Source organism: Bombina bombina, chromosome 5, assembly GCF_027579735.1.
Source record: "Bombina bombina isolate aBomBom1 chromosome 5, aBomBom1.pri, whole genome shotgun sequence".
NCBI lineage: Eukaryota > Metazoa > Chordata > Amphibia > Anura > Bombinatoridae > Bombina > Bombina bombina.
The window spans coordinates 990,161,049-990,185,138 of NC_069503.1; the positions used below are offsets into that span (position 1 = coordinate 990,161,049).

Sequence of the window (24,090 nt, forward strand, 5' to 3'; positions counted from 1 at the left end):
AAACCTGTAATAGCAGCGCTAGAGGGAGGTTAGCGGTGGAAATAACTTGCAAGTTAGTACAGAGCCGCTCTTACCGCAAAACTCGTAATGTGGTCGATAGTCAGTCATGCCTTTTTTAAGAGCCAGTACAGGATTATTACTTTTTTTATGTAAAATCACACAAAATTTAGGAGCCAGTCATATATTTTTAGTAGTAAGAAAATGCAGTTTGTTTTATGTTTGTTGACTAACCAGAAAGAAGATTCTCTGAGCTGTGTACTCCATAGGATTTATTTAGCCTTACCTGAGAATTTTCAACTATTGACATCAAATGTACTTGTCTATATATATTGCAGGCAGTCCAGAAACACAGGCTGAACAAAAGATGGATTACAAGGATAATTGACGCAAGAGTATGTGATCTTTTTTTTCTTGAATTGTTATGGTGTATTAATTCATATGCTGTTTAAAAGTACTTTGTTAAATCTGATGGCTTTTTAAGTCAGATAATGGGGATCCCCTATCACATAACGTGTGATCCAAATTCTCTAAAGCAACAATATAAATGCATCCTTATGCATAATGCAAAAAGGTGCTAATTGTTTTAATGGAAATTGTAATGTAAATTTCCTCCATTAAATATGCACCAATGATCCACTTTTACCTGCTGGAATGTATTAAACTATTTACAAATAGCTTGTTAGCCTTTTGAAATGGTCATTTGAAAAAAAAGTGTTTTTTGATTGTTAAAACTACCACCTATACTGAAAAAAATTGATACTTTCGTATTCTCTAAAAAATGCTATGTAAACAAAAATCAGTCAGCAGCCTTGAGGGCTGGAGTGACAGATACTAAAATTTGAGCAAAAAAGGAGTTATTGCACTCTTAGCAGCGAGTTCAGTTAAAACTGTGAAGATATCTACAGCACATTAAACCATATGCTGTACATGGAGAGAGACTGATCACTGTTTCTACATGTACAGCATATGGTTTTAATGTGCTTTCAGTAAACTTCCTAGTTTCAATTTAACTTGCTACTAAGAGTGCAATCACTCCTTTTTTTTTTTACTCAAACGTTTTGTGATTGCACCACCGCAGCGTTCAGAGTTCAGTGTTTCCGCTTGCAGGAAGTTCCGTTACGGACCTTTGGTAGCAGCGTCTATAATTGTTTGCATATACTAAAATGTTCATTTTCAATTCCTTTCTTTAAGTACTCAATGACCTAAAGCTTGTCATAATATTGATATGTCATAAAGGTTATGAGATCGCAAATAGAAAGCGCATGGGAAATGTTCTAAAGTGATAACATTATTGTTAAGAGGCATTTTTATTATCGGTTATTTGTAGAGCGCCAACAGATTCCGCAGCGCATTTTAGTACTCTTCACCATGTGATGTGACGGTTCTGTTTAATTTACTGGATGTTCAATTCTGCACCCTGGCCATGTGCATTGAACGTTAAAGGAGCATGAAACAAAAAAAATTATTTCACGATTCAGATAGAGCATACATTTTTAAGCAACTTTCTAATTTACTTCTATTATCAATTTTTCTTAGTATCCTTTGCTGAAGGAGGAGCAATGCACTACTGGGAGCTAGCTAAAAACATTGGTAAGCCAATAATATTAGGCATATATGTGCAGCCACCAATCAGCAGCTAGCTTCTAAGCCTACCTAGGTATACATTTCTACAAAGGATATCAAGAGAACTAAGCAAATTAGATAATAAAAGTAAATTGGAAAATGGTTTAAAATTTTATTTGATCTGAATGATGAGGAAAAAATATTGGGTTTCATGCCGCTTTAATGTAAATGATCCCTTTTTACAGTGTGTAATGACAATAATTTACACATGTAAAGATAAACTTAACCTCTTTAGTTTTAAAACAATAGCAGAATGTGTAATTTATTATGTTGTAACTGATTATTGTAAAAACCATGTTATTTCATTTAGCTAGAAAAAAATATTAACAATGCAGGATATTATTATCATGCAGACGAAAGTGAATGCAATTTTTCCCATACTAATACATTTTTATTTAGTCTATTATATATTTGTATATTATAACACATCTTTTCTATACCCCCTATCTCTGCACCTAGCGCTATACAAATAAATTATTATAATAATATGAGGTCAGCACCTCAGTTGCTGCGTTTGGTGCTTTCAGGTTGCTGCTTTTGGTTTATTTGGATTACAATTTATCTGAAAGGGTTACCTCATTATCTGTGTTCATGTTTTTGTGTATATGGTACTGTAGATTATGATCAGGCTAGGATTTCCCTCTTCTGGGGCAGTTTTATTGTTTATAGTTTATTGCTCCTCATTCATAGTCCTAATTTTTCTCTTTATCCCATTTCTTGAGGAGATCATTGTCCAGTTTGTCACCAGACATTTACTTATGTGACCTCACGGTTATGAATCATCTCCTGCTTCATGAATGCTAGAGAAAACTGGATTTTGTTTTAAGCTTATTTTCGCTCCTTTCCTTGGTGGGCGCTCCTTTTTTTCCCCCTTTTTCATTCGTTTGGCTAAAGATTAGATCTGGACAGTCAGGGAAGTGGGTGGTAGGGTTTTCTGTATGTTTTGTTTGTAACATCTGTCGTTCTGCAAGCGATGGCTTTTTTTTTTTTTAACCCAGTGGTTATATGTCGTCATCTGCTTTGGAACATCATATTTGATTTAATCTTGGAAAATTGGTCAGTTCCCAAACATTAGCAAATGTTTATAGGAAGAATGCTTCCTCATACCAAACTATAGTTTACCATGTTTTCCTCTAAGGCTTGTATCAAAACATGCTAAGAAAAAAATAGGATTTAAGTAACAAAACTTGGGAGAAATCAGAAAAAAGGTCAGATAGCTGCCTCACATTGCTGTTTGCATGTACTTTTGTCCTTAAAGGAACATGAAACCCAACATTGTTCTTTCATGATTCAGATAGAGCACACAATTTTAAGCAACTTTCCAATTTACCTCTATTATCAATTTTGCTTCATTCTTTTAGTTTCCTTTATTAAAGGAGCAGTTATGCATTACTGGGAGGTATAACTCTGCCAAAGGTGGCAGTGCGTCTGGCTACTGCTTCTAACGCTGCAGAAAGGTCTCCATAGCAGCATTCGTTGCTAGTACATGGGGCCCTAAATACATTTTATGCACTTGCCTCTAATCATGGGTTCTGCCATTTTGGAACCTAGGTTACACTGCAGGTATCTGAAGAAGTGCAAAATGGTCAACACTAGAACATAGTAAAAGATAGATTTTAACATGGCTGCACGAATGACTAGGGGGATGGCAAGGAATAACTTCAATACTATGCTTATAAAATGAATTTAGGGCCTAATTACGAGTGGAGCAGTATTTAATGCTCCTGCTCGCTTGCTAACTACACAAGTAGTAAGCTTTTTGCGCGCGTCGGGTAAAGTTAAAAGTAAAAAGTTTTCGCTTGCACGCGAACCCAATGCTCAAATAAAGCTGAAGTTAGAATATCGTGACCATGTTAACGTCTTTTTATATATATATATATATATATATATAAATATATATATATATATAACACACAGAGAAAACCCAGCACTCACTTACAAGCTCTCAGCTAAGGTTTAAAAGCAAAAATGGAAAGGTTAGTTACCGCATCTGGCCAAATGGGACAAGCTCAGGTACCACGTCAAGGTCCTTTCCAATACCTGAGACCCTAAAACAGCCACACAATGCAAGCTTTCAAATCCAAACAAACTGAAAACAAGGGAAGGGTGCACAGGAATATGTAATCACCCTAGACATATACAAAACACGGAAGGGAACTGCACTCTCATACCGGACCGGGTACACATCCCATGACCCTGCAACATGCTCAGCCCTGGGTGCCACTGGCACTCACAGGAAGCTGTGCTGTCCCCAGAGCCACAAGCAGTTAACCCCAGACAGGTCTGGGTGCAAGAACCATAGGGAAAATTACAAACAAATTAATACAACACACAGAGAAAACTCAGCACTCACTTACAAGCTCTCAGCTAAGGTTTAAAAGCAAAAATGGAAAGGTTAGTTACCGCATCTGGCCAAATGGGACAAGCTCAGGTACCACGTCAAGGTCCTTTCCAATACCTGAGACCCTAAAACAGCCACACAATGCAAGCTTTCAAATCCAAACAAACTGAAAACAAGGGAAGGGTGCACAGGAATATGTAATCACCCTAGACATATACAAAACACGGAAGGGAACTGCACTCTCATACCGGACCGGGTACACATCCCATGACCCTGCAACATGCTCAGCCCTGGGTGCCACTGGCACTCACAGGAAGCTGTGCTGTCCCCAGAGCCACAAGCAGTTAACCCCAGACAGGTCTGGGTGCAAGAACCATAGGGAAAATTACAAACAAATTAATACAACACACAGAGAAAACCCAGCACTCACTTACAAGCTCTCAGCTAAGGTTTAAAAGCAAAAATGGAAAGGTTAGTTACCGCATCTGGCCAAATGGGACAAGCTCAGGTACCACGTCAAGGTCCTTTCCAATACCTGAGACCCTAAAACAGCCACACAATGCAAGCTTTCAAATCCAAACAAACTGAAAACAAGGGAAGGGTGCACAGGAATATGTAATCACCCTAGAGATATACAAAACACGGAAGGGAACTGCACTCTCATACCGGACCGGGTACACATCCCATGACCCTTCAACATGCTCAGCCCTGGGTGCCACTGGCACTCACAGGAAGCTGTGCTGTCCCCAGAGCCACAAGCAGTTAACCCCAGATAGGTCTGGGTGCAAGAACCATAGGGAAAATTACAAACAAATTAATACAACACACAGAGAAATCCCAGCACTCACTTACAAGCTCTCAGCTAAGGTTTAAAAGCAAAAATGGAAAGGTTAGTTACCGCATCTGGCCAAATGGGACAAGCTCAGGTACCACGTCAAGGTCCTTTCCAATACCTGAGACCCTAAAACAGCCACACAATGCAAGCTTTCAAATCCAAACAAACTGAAAACAAGGGAAGGGTGCACAGGAATATGTAATCACCCTAGACATATACAAAACACGGAAGGGTCTCAGGTATTGGAAAGGACCTTGACGTGGTACCTGAGCTTGTCCCATTTGGCCAGATGCGGTAACTAACCTTTCCATTTTTGCTTTTAAACCTTAGCTGAGAGCTTGTAAGTGAGTGCTGGGTTTTCTCTGTGTGTTGTATTAATTTGTTTGTAATTTTCCCTATGGTTCTTGCACCCAGACCTGTCTGGGGTTAACTGCTTGTGGCTCTGGGGACAGCACAGCTTCCTGTGAGTGCCAGTGGCACCCAGGGCTGAGCATGTTGCAGGGTCATGGGATGTGTACCCGGTCCGGTATGAGAGTGCCGTTCCCTTCCGTGTTTTGTATATGTCTAGGGTGATTACATATTCCTGTGCACCCTTCCCTTGTTTTCAGTTTGTTTGGATTTGAAAGCTTGCATTGTGTGGCTGTTTTAGGGTCTCAGTTATTGGAAAGGACCTTGACGTGGTACCTGAGCTTGTCCCATTTGGCCAGATGCGGTAACTAACCTTTCCATTTTTGCTTTTAAACCTTAGCTGAAAGCTTGTAAGTGAGTGCTGGGTTTTCTCTGTGTGTTGTATTAATTTGTTTGTAATTTTCCCTATGGTTCTTGCACCCAGACCTGTCTGGGGTTAACTGCTTGTGGCTCTGGGGACAGCACAGCTTCCTGTGAGTGCCAGTGGCACCCAGGGCTGAGCATGTTGCAGGGTCATGGGATGTGTACCCGGTCCGGTATGAGAGTGCAGTTCCCTTCCGTGTTTTGTATATGTCTAGGGTGATTACATATTCCTGTGCACCCTTCCCTTGTTTTCAGTTTGTTTGGATTTGAAAGCTTGCATTGTGTGGCTGTTTTAGGGTCTCAGGTATTGGAAAGGACCTTGACGTGGTACCTGAGCTTGTCCCATTTGGCCAGATGCGGTAACTAACCTTTCCATTTTTGCTTTTAAACCTTAGCTGAGAGCTTGTAAGTGAGTGCTGGGTTTTCTCTGTGTGTTGTATTAATTTGTTTGTAATTTTCCCTATGGTTCTTGCACCCAGACCTGTCTGGGGTTAACTGCTTGTGGCTCTGGGGACAGCACAGCTTCCTGTGAGTGCCAGTGGCACCCAGGGCTGAGCATGTTGCAGGGTCATGGGATGTGTACCCGGTCCGGTATGAGAGTGCAGTTCCCTTCCGTGTTTTATATATATATATATATATATATATATACATATACATACATATATTATTATTATTATATAAAGGTATAGATATATACATGTGTAAATATGTATTTATGTGTTTGTGTATATATGTCTGTAAATATATATATATATACACATATAAATACATCTGTACACACACATAAACATATACATACATAAACATATTTATACATATATATGTATGTATCTCTATGTCAAAGCCCTTTGCATGCTTTTTTTTTCTTCTAACACCTGAGACCTCATATGTTTGAGCCCATATAACTTTTTTGTGCAATTTTTTAAATTATTTTTTTATTAGACAGTTATTATTTGTGTAACTGTACTTTAAAATGTATTTTTGATGTTTTGTGACACTTTTTGTTTTTGTTTTGCAAAACAGTTAACCAGAGCTCTGAGGTCACGGTAATCATTGTAGCGTAAAGCGTAATCATTGTAGCGTGTAGCGTAAAGCGTGATTGCCCTCACGCATTAATTTACTTTCAACTTGTAATATGAGTGATGCATCTGTGCGCACAAACAGCCACGATAAACCCAATATCGCTCACGCTTACAGTAACTGTTAGTGCGCCACTCATAATCTAGCCATTATTGTTTAATGTCCCTTTAAATTGAGTTATCAGATTAGACAGATGATTGTGTATAACATTTTAAAATCATTATTCAAAAATAGACTAAAGAAAATATATTTCATATACAGCTCAGGAAAAATTAAGAGACCACTGCAAAATTATCAGTTTCTCCTGTTTTACTATTTATAGGTATGCGTTTTGAGTAAAATTAACATTTTTTTTCTATAAACTTCTGACAGAACCTCTCCCAAATTCCAAATAAAATGTAATTTAGAGCATTTATTTGCAGAAAATGATCACTGATCAAAATAACCATGATAGTTTTTTCAGACCTCGAATAATGCAAAAACAAACAAGTTCATATTCATTTTTAAACAACACAATACTAATGTTTTAACTTAGCAAGAGTTCAGAAAACAATATTTGGTGGAATAACCCTGATTTTCAATCACAGCTTTCATGGGTCTTGGCATGATCTCCACCAGTCTTTCACATTGCTGTTGGGTGATTTTATGTCACTCCTGGTGCAAAAATTCAAGCAGCTTGGCTTTGTTTGACCGTCCATCTTCCTCTTGATCACATTCCAGAGGTTTTCAATGGGGTTCAGGTCTGGAGATTTCCTTCCATGATAACCTTATACATGGCTGGATTCATGCTTCCTTCACAAAGATAAAGCTGCCTGATTCCAGCCTTTCTGAAGCACCCCCATATCACCGATCTTTCACCAGATATCACAGTGGATGTGAGACACTGTGGCTTGTAGGCCTCTTCAGTTCTCCGTCTACCCATTAGACAACCAGGTGTTGGGCAAAGCTGAAAATTGGACTTATCAGAGTAGATGACCTTACTTCAGTCCTCTACGGTCCAATCCGTATGGTCTTTTGCAAACCTCAGCCTGTTTTTGAACAGTCCTCACCGTGCACTTCACCCCAGCTGCCATTTTCCGTCTTTTTGAAGGTGATTTTATGTCATCCTACTGTTTTTGAGTGACCATCAAATGAGTTGATGGTCATCACAAGCAGTGGAGAGTCATTTTCGCCCTCTGCCTGTCCTTACCTTTGTTGTCCCCAATGTCTGCTGCTTGACCTTGTTCCTGTAAAATGTTTAGGATGGATGCAACCGGACGCTCACTGTATACCTCTTCCAGCCAGAATTGAACCCTCCTTGTTTTCCTCACTCAAAACATTTCAACTCTTTTGGCATGGTCAATAGTTATTTTTTCATTCCAATTACTTTTTGAGGTACTACTTGCACTATTTTTGCTATTCCATTGGTCCTTCTCATTAAATGAGATATGGTTTAGGTTATCACCTAACCAGTACCTCAATAAGTAGAATGATGGAAATCAACAGACACTGGAATGGCTGCCATACATGTAGAGATGCTGATTTTAGGAAAATTGGCGTGGTCTCTTCATTTTACCCAGATCTGTAAATGTTTTCTATTGTTATATAGAGTCACAAATGTAAACCTAATTTTTGCTTTTATTTTCAAAATTCACATTTATCAGAACTTCTATATAAAAAAGACTGCAAAATAAATGCAGTTTGTCAGCAGTACTATATTTTACTTTCTGACTTCAAAGTAACTCTAAATCTTTTTCTGTATTAAAGGGACAGTATACACAAAATTTCATTTAACTGCATGTAATAGACACTACTATACAGAATAATATGCACAGATACTGATTTAAAAATCCAGTCTAAAGCAGTTTAAAAACTTACTTAGAAGCTCCCAGTTTAGTACTGTTAAAAAGGTTAGCTGGAACACCTACTGAAAGATCGCTATGCTACGGAGAAAAAACACCCAGAGCAGCAGGGAGGGGAGAAGAGGGAGAGTGGCATCATACTGAGGAATGGGATAAGAGGGTGAAAAGTCGATCTGGGAGGGGGATAAATGAGGTGGGGCCGCTACACTACAGAAAAAAAATAGGTTTTATTTACTAAAGTTGGCAAATTTGGGAAAGCTAGGTACTGGCAGACAGCTGCCAGTACCTAAGGTGGTGGCTAATATGTAGAGGGGGAGGGTTAGAAAGCTGTTTGGGGAGGATCAGGGAGGATAGGGGTAAGGGGGGATCCCACAATGCAGAAAAAATATATATATAAAAAAATGTGTGCATATATGTGTGTATATATATATATATATGTGTGTGTGTGTGTGTGTATATATATATATATATATATATATATATATGTGTGTGTGTGTGTGTGTGTATATATATATATATATATATATATATATATATATATATATATATATATATATATATATATATATATATATATATATATATATATATATATATATATATATATATATATATATATATATAGCCTTTTATTTTCATACTGGCAGACTTTCTGCCAGTACTTAAGATGGGGGTAACCATTGGGGGGTGGGGGAGGGAAGAGAGCTGTTTGAGAGGGATCAGGGGTCGGATTTTTCAGTTGGGAGGGTAATCTATACACTAAAGCTAAAATTAACCCTACAAGCTACCAAATGAACCCCATTCACTGCTGGGCATAATACAAGTCTGGTGCGCAGCTGCAATAAGCTGCCTTCTAATAGCCAAAAAGCAATGCCAAAGCCATATGTCTGCTATTTCTGAACAAAGGTGATCTTAGACAAGCATTTACAACCATTTGTGCTATGATTGCACAAGCTGTTTGTTTGTAAAAAAAATTCAGTGGAAAAGCTTAAGTTTGTGAAAAAGTTAACCATTTTTTTTTTTTATTTGATCGCATTTGGCAGTGAAATGGTGGCATTAAATATACCAAAATGGGCCTAGATCAATACTTTGGGTTGTCTTCTAAAAAAAATATATATAGTTTTGATAGGTAAATATTAAAAAAAAGGCTCTCTTTCTATTTAAATGTAGTGATGGCAAAAATGCTAAAAATGCTCTGGTCTTTTGAGTAAGTTTTAGTCTTAAATGCCCGGTCCTTTAGGGGTTAATAGAAAGCAAACCATTGTATCACTTATGTAACCTGAAGGAACCTTGTTGAAAGAAATGAATATACTGCCACCTAGTGACCATTAAAATTATTAACTTTTCTTTATTTTATACATAATTTAAAAATTTTACAGCAATGCATAGCATTTACACATTATTTCTGATACTGTTTGGTTATAAAATATTTCTTGGACACGGAAAATATTTCTCAAATGTGTCACATATGATAAGATGGCATGCACGTCTTAAATGGAAAGTCTCAGTGTCCTTTGTCCATTTATCCAAACTTGACTGCTTTTTCTTCATGGCTAATAAATTAGCACGATTCTGATTTTTTTTTTAATTAACAATATAGGATTTTAAAATATGTTCTGAGTTTTGTAGTAAATAGGTAATAGTGACTACTTTTTGTTGTTGTTTTATTACTTGTTTAATTATGTAAAACCAATACAGGCAGTGTATTGGCCAGACTCTCTTTAATGGGTACACCCCCTTGCTGATTTTACTCACCACTGAAGTCAGTGTTTAGGTAAAATGGGCTAATATTAACATTTTTCAGTGTTCATTGCGCTCATATATTTTAAATTATACAATTAATGTGTGGTTTAGATAGAAGAAAATGTTATAATATTACAAAGTATCACACTTTCCCCACCCAGCTATTTCATAATTCCACCAGCTGGCAAAATTTACTGTGGAGAACACTGGGAAAAAACGCACAAGAAAGACTTGTTATTTATTGAGGAAACTAAAATATGACATAAGTATACAGTCTGCAATCAAATGTGCGCTTCAAGTACATTGTGATCAACTGAGTTGAAAGCTTTCAGGTATAGAATGGGGTATAAGTAAAAAACTATTGCAGAGGATAAGACAAGTTTTGACAGACACAGTAAAATCACACAAGGTATATTGAGACCATCAGTCATCAGCAAATGTGCTATGCTTGTTAACATCATATATAATAAGAAAATATCTAGAGCTGCAACAACTAATCGTCATAATCGATAATAATTGATTATGAAAATAGTTGTCAACGAATCTCATAATCGATTAATCGATTAGTTGGTTTGCAATTAGTTGGTCTGTGCACAACACCAGCTGCTTCACTCCAATGAACTCCTGCACATGGTATTGTGTTTTATGGTTATGTCCTTAGACTAAAGGACGTCTACAGACATTTTACTTTTCACTTTTTCAGGACAGTATACGTTTGCAACTACCCCTGGCTTATGTGCAACCCAGATAAAATAATCATCATTTGTATTGTTTATATTAAATCAGGTGATTTGGAACTATGCTTTTCATGATATAGTGCCAAGCTTGTTGTTTACACCTAGCCCTAGATTGATGGGAGTTATTTAAATTGATGTGCACTATTATCTGTTTGCACAATTATTAGCTTATTGCTTGCTATTGCTGATTATATGTACTGTAAAAATAAATGTGTAAGGCTTTGTCCTGTTATTGATATACTGTCCTTAGCGCTTTTGATTTTGTTTTTTATTGTTTTTTTATATTTTTAATATATTGTGATAATATGTACCAGATTCAACCTTTATAAGTATATATTCGTTATTTTTAGAGCGGACTAGATATTTCCCCTAACCTTATAGCTGGTTATTTACCATTGCATATAGATATTCAAGATATTTTTATGTTAGAATGAAGTCAAGGGTTACTTTATTGAGAGGCCCCTTGCCAAGGTAGAAAACACTTAGCATTGGTGAAGAGCTAACAAAGATAAATATCCCACTTCGGTGAAATTTGCAAAACAGAAATATAGCTGCAAACAGAGAACCAGCCTTAGCCAGAAGCATGTGGACATGTTGAGATGTTTGCATTTCAATGCAAAGTTTCTGAAAGAGTGAATAACAGAATGTTATTAACAGTGATAGTCTAACTCTTTCTAGTTCTACCTCTTTTCAAACAGTTTGTGGTTTTCTTTTGTTTAATTATAAAACTGTGCTCTGCGGCTTAAAAAATGAAGAAACAGTTGTGTTAATGTAAAGTTTTAGTCTGAAGTTTATATTTGTAACACTCATTATGTGGATTTTATTTAAAACATAGAAAACTATTATTGATTCTCTTTTTATCCGATTAATCGAAAAAATAATCGGCCGATTAATCGATTATGAAAATAATCGTTAGTTGCAGCCCTAAAAATATCTATAGATGTTATAATGTGTTAACAGTTTTAACCTTTAGTTCCTTGTTTATTCAAATCTAACAAACTAAAACAATGCATCAGAACTTGATCTGAAACAAAACAGAGAAAAGAAAACCAATTACAGGATGGTGAGGTCTATTAAAGGCAGCACTGGTGGAGGTGGTTTGTAAAATTTAAATAGAACCTATCACTCTGCTTATAAATCAAATTATCCTTAGGGATGTGGTCGCTAGTGAAGCACAGATTATTCCTGACACAAAGACTGAGCAACACTCATGGGCCTAATAAAAAAAAACAACTAACATCTTAATTTTCTATATCCTTAGCAAGTAACTATTTCTAAGTCTGTAGCATTTAGTATACTAAAAATACACCAGAATGATGGTAAGGCTGAGCATGCGCGTCTCATGAATGAGCATGGTGAAAGTAGGAGGGTTTTTCTTTAACGCATGCGCTTTGAAATCGCGTGGCGTAATGGATGGGCTTAACACCCCAGGGCGGGAAAACAATGATTGGACACTCAAATATAGCTAGATTGTCAATCAAATTTAACAAAATGGCGGGCGGAGGAATTTTTTTTTATCAATGGATTACTAAAAGGTAATAAACTCACTTTTTTTAATAACATCGGTTAAAATTGATGAATGAAACTGGGGATATTTTTCAATGAACTTGTATATGGCATTACCAAGTGTGCTTAACTTTACCTCACCTTTAAGTAATAATTAACACAGAGTTGTATATGTAAGTGGCCATCTTGGAGCACCGCCCACCGGAAGACTTGCATCATTTTATTGTGCTCTAAATTGAATTTGATGTTGTAAAAAAAAAAAAAATAGAAGGTTGAGGAATTTATTATACTGTGTAAGCACTTATTATAGCATACAAGTCAACAGTACCAAAGTTATCATCAATAAATTCAATGTTAAATCTATGATTATTAGGCACCTGTTGTGTGCTGTAAAATATTATTGTTTGTATAGCACTGTGTGAATTACCCCTGTGAAATGCATTAAGCTCCATAACCGGTTATGTCGTTTTTAAATCAACAACTAAGGTGTCAGCTGTAGTGATTTCTGACATGCGCTGGTAGTTTGCATTCTAAAAATTGTTTTGCCTTGTTTGGGATTTTCTTTTCTGTGATATTCTTCTACATCACACCTGACACTTGGTTTATTGGAAGCTGCACTAAGGAACAAAAAAAACCAGTTGAACAAATATAATAAAGGATGAATTTTTGGCAAAAGAGTGAACTATACAATTAATACTACATACAGTACATATGACAAACGTGTGATTTTATTTAATAATATACCAAATGTAGCAACTTACTTACAAAGGACCCAACAAGAAATTTAAAAATAACAGTCTAATTTATATTTGATAGTTCTGCATCTTACCACAATAATACATACCTATAAATATTTCTGTGTAATCAAATAAATGAATACTAATATAAAGATGCAACTGTCTTTCAGTTATATCTTCTAATATAATAAATACATAAATGTCAAAGGACAATGGGTTGTCTTAATATTAATAAAAAACAATTCTGTCATTTTAGTTGTGTTTAGAACCTTGTAAATCATTTCAATAAATTCAAACCAAATATAATGCTTATATTAAATGTGTTCAGTTTTTTCATCTCATAAGACATGAAGAGGCAAATTCTACAAACATGTCTGCAAGCGGCGTAGACAGCAGGACTAATTCTCACATCAACACCCATCTGACATGAAATACCCTCATGGCAAAGCTTTGGCAACAGCACATACTGATAAAAAAACATTATCTTAGGGAACAAATTATAACTAGACTTGTAGATGATTTCTTTGTTGCTTTTTTTTGGGGGGGGGAGTGTTGTTGGACTCAGGCGGATTAGATCAATGTTCTAATTAAATCATTGTTACTACAATTTTCCTTTGAGTTATGATCAGTATTATAATAAACATTTATAGTTTACTGACTGTTGCATCATATGGACTAAATTCGATTTTTATAGACTTAATGTCTATGGCCTGATTTTCAACAACAGAAATGTGTGCGTCCCCCACATGGGTGCCTAGTGGATTTGATAAAAAGGAAACTGAATTAAATTACATTGTTTTCTAAACTTTCAATTTTAAATCGGTATAGTTAGTATTTATTTTAAAATATCTGTAATAATGATACTGTACCATAGGCAGCAACAGTTTACTTATCTGCTAAGCAAGAAATGAAAATTCCAGAATCCCCAGCGTGGAAATCACTTAAAGGGACATGAAACCCAAATTTTTTCTTTCATAATTCAGGTTAAGAATACAATTATAAACAACTTTCTAATGTACTTCTATTAATTTTTCTTTGTTTTCTTGGTGTCTTTTGTTGAAAAGTAGGGATGTAAGCTCTGGAGAGTGCTTGTGTCTACTATATGGCAGCAGTTTTGATAGAATGTTATCCATATGCAAGAGAACTAGATTGCAGCACTATTTCCTGCCATGTAGTGCTCCAGAAACCTACCTAGGTATCCATTCAAAAAGAATAACATGGGAATAAAAAGAATTTGATAATTGAAGAATATTGGAATTTTGTTTTGTTTTAATTGTATAATTTTTTTGGAATTCATATCCCTTTAAAGGGACATTATAATCAAATTAAATGTAATGATTAAGATAGAGCATGCAATTTGAAACAACTTTCCAGTTTACTTCTGTTATTTAATTTTCTCTCAGATTTAAACTAGAATAATCTCATTTATTTAAATTTAAACCATTGTTTTTATCCACAAGAGCTTTAGGATGAATTTGAACAACAGCCAGAAAGAAACCATAGAACAACTTTCATTTTTGGTTCTGAAACAGCAAGAGTATGGGATATATGATCCCAATAAAAAAAAAAAAAAAAAAAAAGTTTTATATATATATATATATATATATATATATATATATATATATATATATTGTTACGGTACCAACAGTGTACCAAGGGTTAGTACCAGGGAACAATGTCCTGCATAGGGAATCAGCAATTCACAACCCAGCCAGTTTCAGGTTTAAAACAGAATGTCATTTATTAAAGGCTAGATGCCTAGTATTTATACAGGTTTGACCCCAGATGGGGGGGTTGAAAGACTCTTGTACATTTAGATAAAAAGGGGAAGACGCCCTTTTATGAAACAGTAGAATTACATTACTTAAATACTTAGGCAGATAACAACTTAAACACATTTGGCTTGTCTTATCACCTAGCGTCTGCTCTCTGAGGGTGATTAAACAATGGCCTGTTTATTACTTAAATGTAATTATAGCACACAATAGCTGAGGCCAGAAAACCTGTCTTTAGAAATTAGATTCTTAGCTAAACACAATTAACTCCTTCAGTCCTGACAGAAGGGTCTGTCACATATCTCCCCCCTTGTGGAACACTCCGGCAGACCCGGCTTGACCCTTTGGCGGGTCAACCTGGGGATGACCGGACTAGGAGGTGGTAGGCATGTCAGTTTGCCAGGACAATCCATCTGTATTCCCGTTATGAGAGAGAATTCCTGTCCATACAAAGAAGGGTTCAACTTCCTCAGTGCCCAGACTAGGGCTAAACAGTCCTTCAAAATCCCATCAGCTTCTTTACGAGTTTTCTGTACCTGCTCTTTATAGGTATCCACAATCCCTTCATACTGACATAGGGTGCCCTTGAGTTGCTGCACCTCACTATGAGCCAGCGTCAGCTTCTCCTCAAGTGTCGCTAAGTTTGTCTTTAATGTTTCATGTCCCACTCTCAAGCTGGTGTTTTCTGCAGTCTGTCGGTGCAGCTTGTCTAGCAGAGATTCACGTTCTAAACGTGCTTTTTCCTCTGCGCTCCTCTTCTCCTTCATCAGCGCATTGTAACGGGACTTCCACGTATCAATAGCGGATAGAGATTTACTGAGCTCAGCGTCCTGGGGCTTAGCAGCAGGGAGGTCAGTCTCTGCTGCACGGATCTGAGCACGGGTAGTCACAGGGTTAACATCAGCGGGACCCATGGGAGCATAGGCAGAAACAAGGGGAGCCAAGTCATTTCCAAGAAGAACATCAGCAGGTAAGTCCTTCTTGACCCCCACATTCACAGGTCTAGCGCCCACTCCCCAATCCAAATGTACCCTGGCAACAGGTAGGCTGAACACATCGCCCCCTGCTACCCTCACAGCCACAGTGTCTCCAGTGTACTGTTTCTCAGACACCAAGTTCTTTTGAAGCAAGGTCATGGTAGCACCAGTATCCCGTAGACCACTGACCTTCTTCCCATTCACTTTTTTTTTTTTTTTTAAATAATTTTTATTGAAGACAAAGTATTAAACATACAATTCACAGCATATCAAAACAAAATGAAAAGGTAAATAGTTGTTACAATCGTAAAATGCAGTATAATAAAGATTGCATATTCAGTCCTCTTTTTCTTTTTATGCTTCGATATAATCTATAAAACATATCTGAAACTCAGTAGTAATGTTCACAGGGTAGTTGTAGAAATAAATGTTATAACTAACTGATATTGTCAACAATAATCAATTTCGTTAAGAACAAATGCAAAAGCCATATCATACTTGTACAGTTAATATGCAACAATGATGTTCTAGTTGGCTTGAGAGTATGCCTGTATCTAACACTTGTGTCCTTCAAAATTAAGATTATATGAAGGTTTATTAAATGCTCAGGTGGTGCTGTGTTTTGGCAGACGATTTCTCATCTAGGTAAGGTTTCTGCTCTATTTAATTTGTTCCCTATACTGTGTCCATTCCAGCAACATGTATTCATGGATATCTATTGTCCCCTTCTGCATGTGGTGATACCTCTCTAGCTGTATCAGGGTGTCTACTTGTTTTTTCCACTCTGTTATGTTTGGAACAGTCTTTGTTTTCCATTTTTGTGGTATGAGTAGTTTTGCGCTGTTAAGCATGACCAACAGTAAGGCTCTTACCGCCTTGTTCTCGATTCTAGGGAGGGAGAGATAAAGGAGTATTTTAGGGTCATTTGGGATTGTTTTCCCCACCGCTCTGGAGATGTGTGTGAGGATCTCTATCCAATAGGAGTCCAGGTTAGGGCAACTCCACCAAATATGTGTCGGTGTGCCCTCCTCCCCGCAGCCTCTCCAGCACTTCCCGTTCGCTGTTTTATATAGATGTTGTAACCTGCTGGGTGTAAGATACCACCTCGAAAGAAACTTATAACTAGACTCCTGTATCCTAGCTGAAATTGAGGCCTTTTTCGTGGCTTCAAATGCCCTCCACCACTCTTGGGGTGTAATATCAATATTTAGCTCCCTTTCCCACGACTTAGTGTATGAGGGGAGCGTGTGTTTGTCTGGAGTGAGGAGTGTTCTATAGAGAAGGGATATGGCATGTCTAGTGGGGGTGTCCCGTGAGCACAATGTCTCAAAATGTTGTCAGTTGTCTGGTGAATTGTTCCCTATGCTGGTGTGTGTTAAGAAAATGAGATAGTTGAGCATGTGAGTACCAATTCATACCTCTATCTTCAAGTGTTTCCCAAATTTCTGTCAGTGGTTTGATCTTTTTGCCCGAGAGGATGGTCAAAAGTGACCTTTCTTTTATTGGCGTCCCTTTCTCCCTACGTGGTTGTCTTAGGTTCCATGGTAGTTCCGGATTGCTACATATGGGGGTTAGGGGGGAATGTATAGAAGATATGTTCACTGAGGTGTTAATTAATTTATCCCACGTGTTGTAGAATGCAGACAATAGTGGGTATTCTGTCGCTGCTCTGTGTCTATAGTTCGCGTTCAGCCAAGCTGACATGCCTGCATTATCAGTTTCCATGATGTCACAGTCCAGCTGCACCCAACATTTCTGTGTGTCATTTTGGCACCATTCAAGGAGCCGTTGCAGGTTGATAGCCTGCTTGTATACAGTCAGATTGGGTACTCCAAGTCCTCCCCTATCCCTTGGGTAGTACATTGTGTGTTTTGCTATTCTGGGTCTGATCTCTCCCCAGATGTATCTTTCGATATGTGTCTGAAGTTTGTCTAGAAAGCCTAGTGGGAGTGGTATAGGGGTGGTCTGCAGAATGTATAGGATTCTTGGTAGGATGTTCATTTTTATGACATTAATCCGGCCTAGCCAGGATATTTTTTTATTTTTCCAGCTAGAGAGATCTGCCACTATGGCGCTCTCAAGTGATTTATAATTACTTTGAAATATTATCTGAGGGTCTGAGGATATGTAGATCCCTAGGTATTTCATTTTTTCCCATTGTCTTCTAAGGGGGCAGTTACATAGCAGCTTATTTAGTATTTCTGGGTCGTAAGTAATGTTGAGTATTTCAGATTTGTTAATGTTCAAGTGGAAGTTAGATATCTTCCCGTATTCTTCAAATATATTTAGGGCTTCAGGCAATGCAGTGTCTATGTTGGTGAGGATGAGCATGATGTCATCAGCGTATAGGGCTACCTTATAGTCTGTGTCCCCCACTGTAAGACCTGTAACTTGCTTGCATTCCCGCAATTTTTGGGCGAGCACTTCTACTGAAAGAGCAAATAAGACTGGGGATAAGGGGCAACCCTGACGGGTTCCATTGCGAATTATGAATTTATCTGACATGAGATTGTTTACCCTGACCTGAGCTGTGGGCGCTTCATATAGCACAAAGATTTGGTGTATGAAGGTGTCGCTGAATCCCATGTGTCTAAGTGTTGCTCTGAGGAACTGCCAGTGGACCCTGTCAAAGGCTTTTTCAGCGTCTGTGGACACAAGGACCACTGGCAGCTTTTGTTGTTGGGCATGTGTGGTCAACTGCAAGATTTTTAGAGTATTGTCCTTAGCCTCTCTTCCCGGCACGAATCCCACCTGGTCAGGGTGTACTAGTTTAGGTAGGAATTTGTTAATTCTCGTGGCCAGGATCTTTGCATAGATTTTTATGTCCGAATTGAGAAGTGAAATAGGGCGGAAATTTTCGGGTCTGTCTGGTGTTTTGCCTGGCTTAGGGAGTACTGTGATGTGCGCCGTGAGCATATGTCCTGAGAAACCTCCTTCTGTTAATAATGAGTTGAAAAGTGTGGTGAGTGGGGAAAGAACATGATGTAAGTATGTTTTATAGTATTTTATCCCCAAGCCATCTGGACCTGGGCTTTTCCCATTTGGCATGCTTTTAATCGCTTGTTTTACCTCCTCCGTAGTGATTGGCAATTCTAGTGATTCAGATTCCTCTAGTTCAAGAGTGGGGAGATGTATTCCAGATAGGAACTTTTCTATGTCTGATTGTGTGCTTGGGTTTTCAATGTTATATAGATTCTCATAATATCTCCTCAATGTCTCTGCAATGTGTTTGCTATCTTTGTGAACGTGTCCATTGGCGTCTCTGATGTGATATATGTGTGACCCTAGTTGTTTACGCCTGAGAGCTCTTGCCAAAGATGTTCCCACCTTATCATTTATATCAAAATATTTTTGTTTCAGAAATATAGATTGCTGTTGATACTTTTGAAGGAGGTGATTGTGTAAGTCATTTCTCGCCTGGGTGAGTGATTCCTGTGTCTTGCTTGAGGACGGCTCTCTTTTATGTTCTTTTTCCCAATACCTAATTTGGGCCAAGGTGGAGTTCAGAAATTGCCTGTCTGACTTTTTTTCCCTAGCTTTGTATTTTATAAACTCCCCCCGAATAACACATTTATGTGCCTCCCAGGTTGTAGTGTTTGTTGTGTCTGTTGCATTGTTCTCCCTGAAGTAGTGTCCTAGTGTTTTGTCTATTTCCGTCTTGATTAATGGGTGTTCAAGCATCTGTTCGTCTAGTCTCCATGTGTACTGTAGGTCCAGTTTGTCAGGCCAGTCAAGTGTGCATTGTACCGGTGCATGATCCGACCACGTTTGTGAGAGTATTTTAGAGTCAATGATCTTTGCCAGTCCAATTTGGTCAGTCATGAGGTAATCAATCCTAGTGTATATCTGGTGCGGGTGCGAATAAAATGTGTAATCCCTTGTGTCTGGGTTCGCTGTCCTCCAAATGTCATGTAACCTTAACATTCTAAGCTGTGTGTTGGCAGCTTTAATAACTTTGGTTGAAGTGCTGGATTTGCCGCTGGAAGTGTCTCTGGAGGGATCTAGGGGTAGATTTAGGTCGCCCCCCATGAGCAATGTGCCCCTGGAAAGTTCTAGTAGTTTGTATACCAACTGTTTGAGCAGTAGGTGTTGCTCCTGGTTCGGGAGGTACACGCAAACCAGGGTGGCTGGCTGGCCATATAAGAGTCCCATTACTATGATGTATCTACCCCCCTTGTCTTTTTCTACGTGGGAAGGCTGAAATGTGACTGAATTTCTGATAAATATACCCACTCCGCCTTTCTTTGATTCTCCTGAGGCTAGAAAGAATGTTTTGTATCTGTTGTTAATTAGTTTAGGTTCTCGGCCTTTCTTAAAGTGTGTTTCCTGGACAAAGATAATGTCTCCTGCGTCTCTATGCAATTGGCTAAAAGCTATTGATCTTTTCATGGGACTATTTAGGCCTTTGGCATTTATGGTAATCAATGTGAGATGTCTAGCCTGCATTGTAATGTCTCCGCTCACTTCAAGTGATATATGAGAGTGTCAGTGTTTTCCCGAGTCTGTCAGAGGTGACTGAGAGGGTGTATGTGCTTTTATGTGCTTGGTGATGTCAGGCTATAGGGTCTGGAGTTATGTGGTTTGTTTCTCTAGGATTCCCAAGAGGTGTGGTATAGACGTTCAGAAACCTTGTGCAAAAAAACAGAGAAGTAAGCACCAACAGTACCTTTCTTATTACAGATAAACAGTTAAACCTAGTCAATATTTTCCACTTATCAATACAGTATATTGGTAACAGTGCAATATAACAAGTGTTCTCCTAAACAATGAGGTAAGTATCCCAACCATCAAGCCCAATACAAAAAAAAAACATTCTGAAATATATACATTATACGACCTGTATCTTTGTCAGGTTATTAAAAGTCCCAGCTGCCGGGGGAGATCGTTCTTTTAAGTAGTGTCCCTTGAGTTTCTTCTGAGATCCAGATCCCCCCCTTTTGGATTTGCTTCGTTTTCTGGGGTGTTAGCTGATGTGGAAGCTCCCTCATCTGGGATTGCTGCCATGGATGCTTGGAGTGTTGTTCTTAAGCCGGGTGGTGTAATGGATATCTGGAGAGCCTTGCAAAATCGCTGTAGATCTTCTGGTGTCTTATATATTGCTGTGGTGTCTCCTCTTGAAGCTATGATACTCACTGGGAATCCCCAGCGGTATATAATATTTTGATCTCGGAGCACAGAGGTTATGAAATGGAGTTCCCTCCGTTTTTGCAAAGTCGCTGGGCTGAGGTCTGCAAAAATTTGTATTTTAAAGCCTGCATGTGTTATGTTTTGTTTTTGTCTAGAGCATTTTAAGATTTCTTCTCTGTCCTTATGATGCAGCAGTTTAAGCACAATGTCTCTGGGTGGTGCCTTGGGGGGTGGTTTGGCCCTTAGTGCCCTGTGGGCTCTCTCTATTGGTACCTCTGGAGCGTTATTATCCCCCTTTACTGTTTTAAAAAGGTTCTGCAAACATCCTTCCAATGCCGCTGGTAATATGGTTTCCGGAATTCCCCGGATGCGAAGGTTATTCCTTCTCCCTCTATTATCCAAGTCCTCTACTTTTTCCAATAAGTGATCAATTGTGTCCCCCTGGTCGTATACCAGGCGAGAGAGGTGTTGGACATCATTATAAGTTGTATTGTGGCTCTCTTCTAGTACTGATACTCTTTTTGTCACTTTTAGTATATCTTTTTTCATGTCTCCATACCATCCTTTGACCTCTGTCATCATTTCTTTTATATCTTCTTTAGTGCAAAGTAATTTTAAGTCCCCTTTGGTGAGGTTTGTCGAGTCTGATAAAGTGCAGGGTGGTGAATGAGAAATCTCTCCTTCATTGGGGCTATTATTTAAGTCCAGTGTAGGGATTGCTGGTGTTGCTTCTGCTGGCTTCAAATATTGTTGCATCGTTTTTATGCTTGTATGGCCCTCTGGCTTGCTAGGCCTGCGTCCTGGCATGATATGTTGGCCTAGGTATGTTTGCTCCGGTTTGTTTTTTGTTTATTTATTTGCTTGTTTTATTTCTCCCCTTTGCAGTTCGGGTTAGTTATATTTTAGCAATCCGTTTTAGGTAGCGTGTTTTAATTGTATAATGCTAATATGGTCTGTCTCTTATCCCCTTTTTGCAACAGTTAATAGCTGGGTGTTCTGTCAGTAAGGGGTTACACGTCTGTGGAGCCTCCCGTTGTCAGTGCATACCTCTGGGCTGTAGCGGATTGTCAATTGCCTGTCCTGCAGGCTGGCTGGAGCTTGGAGATGCGTAGTTGGACTCGGTGCTAGGCACGGTTTATCTTTGCGCGCCGTGGCGCCTGCTTCGAATTATAGGCCAAGCTGAGGTCTGTTTAGATGGCGACTCCCAAAGTATGCGTAGGCGGTATTTTTTCCTCCCGATATCAGGTGTGCTCGTCGGGTTGTATATTGACCCCCGGCAGAAGGTCCTTAATCTTTGTTAATAGGTCGTAATGATCCGGGCTGATGCGTTGGGCCTAGGAGCTTGTTTAATGTGCGGCCATCTCTCTAAGCGGCCAAGCTCCGCCCCCCTTCCCATTCACTTTAACCAGTTGCCGGTTATTCCGGTGGGCAGCTTGCACAAGGTCTGCCTCATGTAGGATGCTCCAGCATTCTTGCGCCTCTACGTAGCGGGCCGCAGGCTGAGAGTTACGTGGGATTCCGCCGGCGGGTCTTCTCCAGGACTGTGCTTGGTTCGCTGCATTTAGGGGACACTCTGGTCTTTTGTGCCCTAGTTGCTTACATCCAAAGCACCAAATAGGCTGTGAGTAGCCCCGTGAATTGAACCGGGCTCTCTGAGGGTAGTTCGTGGCCGGAGGCCGTGTGGTATAGCGGTGTGCCGGGGGTTGGTAACTGGCAGCTGCTGGGGTGACTGGGGGTCTGTACTCCACTCTAGCAGGGGGCTTAGTGGTAGCAGTGTCCAGTTTGCGGGCATCCATATACTCATCTGCCAAGCGAGCCGCTTCATGCAGGGTGGAGGGTTTACGGTCCCGAACCCACTCTCGAACTCCTGCGGGTAACTTGTCGAAGCAATGTTCCAACAGGAATAGCTGCAGCACCTCTTCCCCAGATACGGCTTGGCACCCCGCTATCCAGTGAGCTGCTGTGCGGTGCACCTTACATGCCCACTCAAGGTAGGAATCTCCAGCTAATTTAACAGTGTCTCTGAACCGCCTCCGGTATGCCTCCGGTGTAACCGCATACCTGGAGAGCAGAGCCTCTTTTACAGTATTATAATCCCCGACTTCCTCATCTGGAATGGCCCGAAAAGCCTCACTGGCCCGGCCGGATAATTTTCCGGATAATATCGTGACCCAGTCCTCTGCGGGTACCTTGTGTAGTGCACATTGCCTCTCAAAATCCGCAAGGAACCCATCAATCTCTCCTTCTGTTTCCAGGAAGTTTTTAAAAGCTGCAAAATTTACTTTTCTCTTTTCCACTGGGTTTGCTGCAGTGCCGCTTTGGCGAAGTAGGTTGGCCTCCACAGCTGCTATGACCCGGTCGATAATTTCCGCAGATGGGTTGGGGCCATAATGTGCCAGTCTTATTTTAACCGCCCGATCAAAGCTTGCTTCTGCGGGGGTTCTGTCTGCTATGCTGGGCCCATTGGTTTCTTCTGTTCCTGGTACTCTTTCCATCTTAGTCAGTATTGTAATAATCCCCCTCTTCCTGAGGTTACTGGCTTGTGTAGTTGCTCTTCTGGGCGATAAGGTTCATTCCGTCGCTTGCCACCAATGTTACGGTACCAACAGTGTACCAAGGGTTAGTACCAGGGAACAATGTCCTGCATAGGGAATCAGCAATTCACAACCCAGCCAGTTTCAGGTTTAAAACAGAATGTCATTTATTAAAGGCTAGATGCCTAGTATTTATACAGGTTTGACCCCAGATGGGGGGGTTGAAAGACTCTTGTACATTTAGATAAAAAGGGGAAGACGCCCTTTTATGAAACAGTAGAATTACATTACTTAAATACTTTACTTAGGCAGATAACAACTTAAACACATTTGGCTTGTCTTATCACCTAGCGTCTGCTCTCTGAGGGTGATTAAACAATGGCCTGTTTATTACTTAAATGTAATTATAGCACACAATAGCTGAGGCCAGAAAACCTGTCTTTAGAAATTAGATTCTTAGCTA

At 39.1% G+C, this 24,090-nt stretch overlaps 1 protein-coding gene across 4 annotated transcripts in view; it reads left to right on the plus strand.

Moving 5' to 3' along the window:
* Positions 1-24,090, plus strand: part of NDUFAF6 (NADH:ubiquinone oxidoreductase complex assembly factor 6) — a 282,057-nt gene that overhangs the window by 15,301 nt on the left and 242,666 nt on the right. For 2 of the 4 annotated variants that reach the window (XM_053715217.1, XM_053715219.1), the window contains exon 4: positions 336-392. The exons of the other annotated variants lie outside the window; for them this stretch is intronic. In XM_053715217.1, coding sequence (XP_053571192.1) covers positions 336-392 — 57 coding nt within the window. The remainder of the gene's footprint in view (positions 1-335; positions 393-24,090) is intronic. 4 annotated transcript variants of the gene reach the window in all.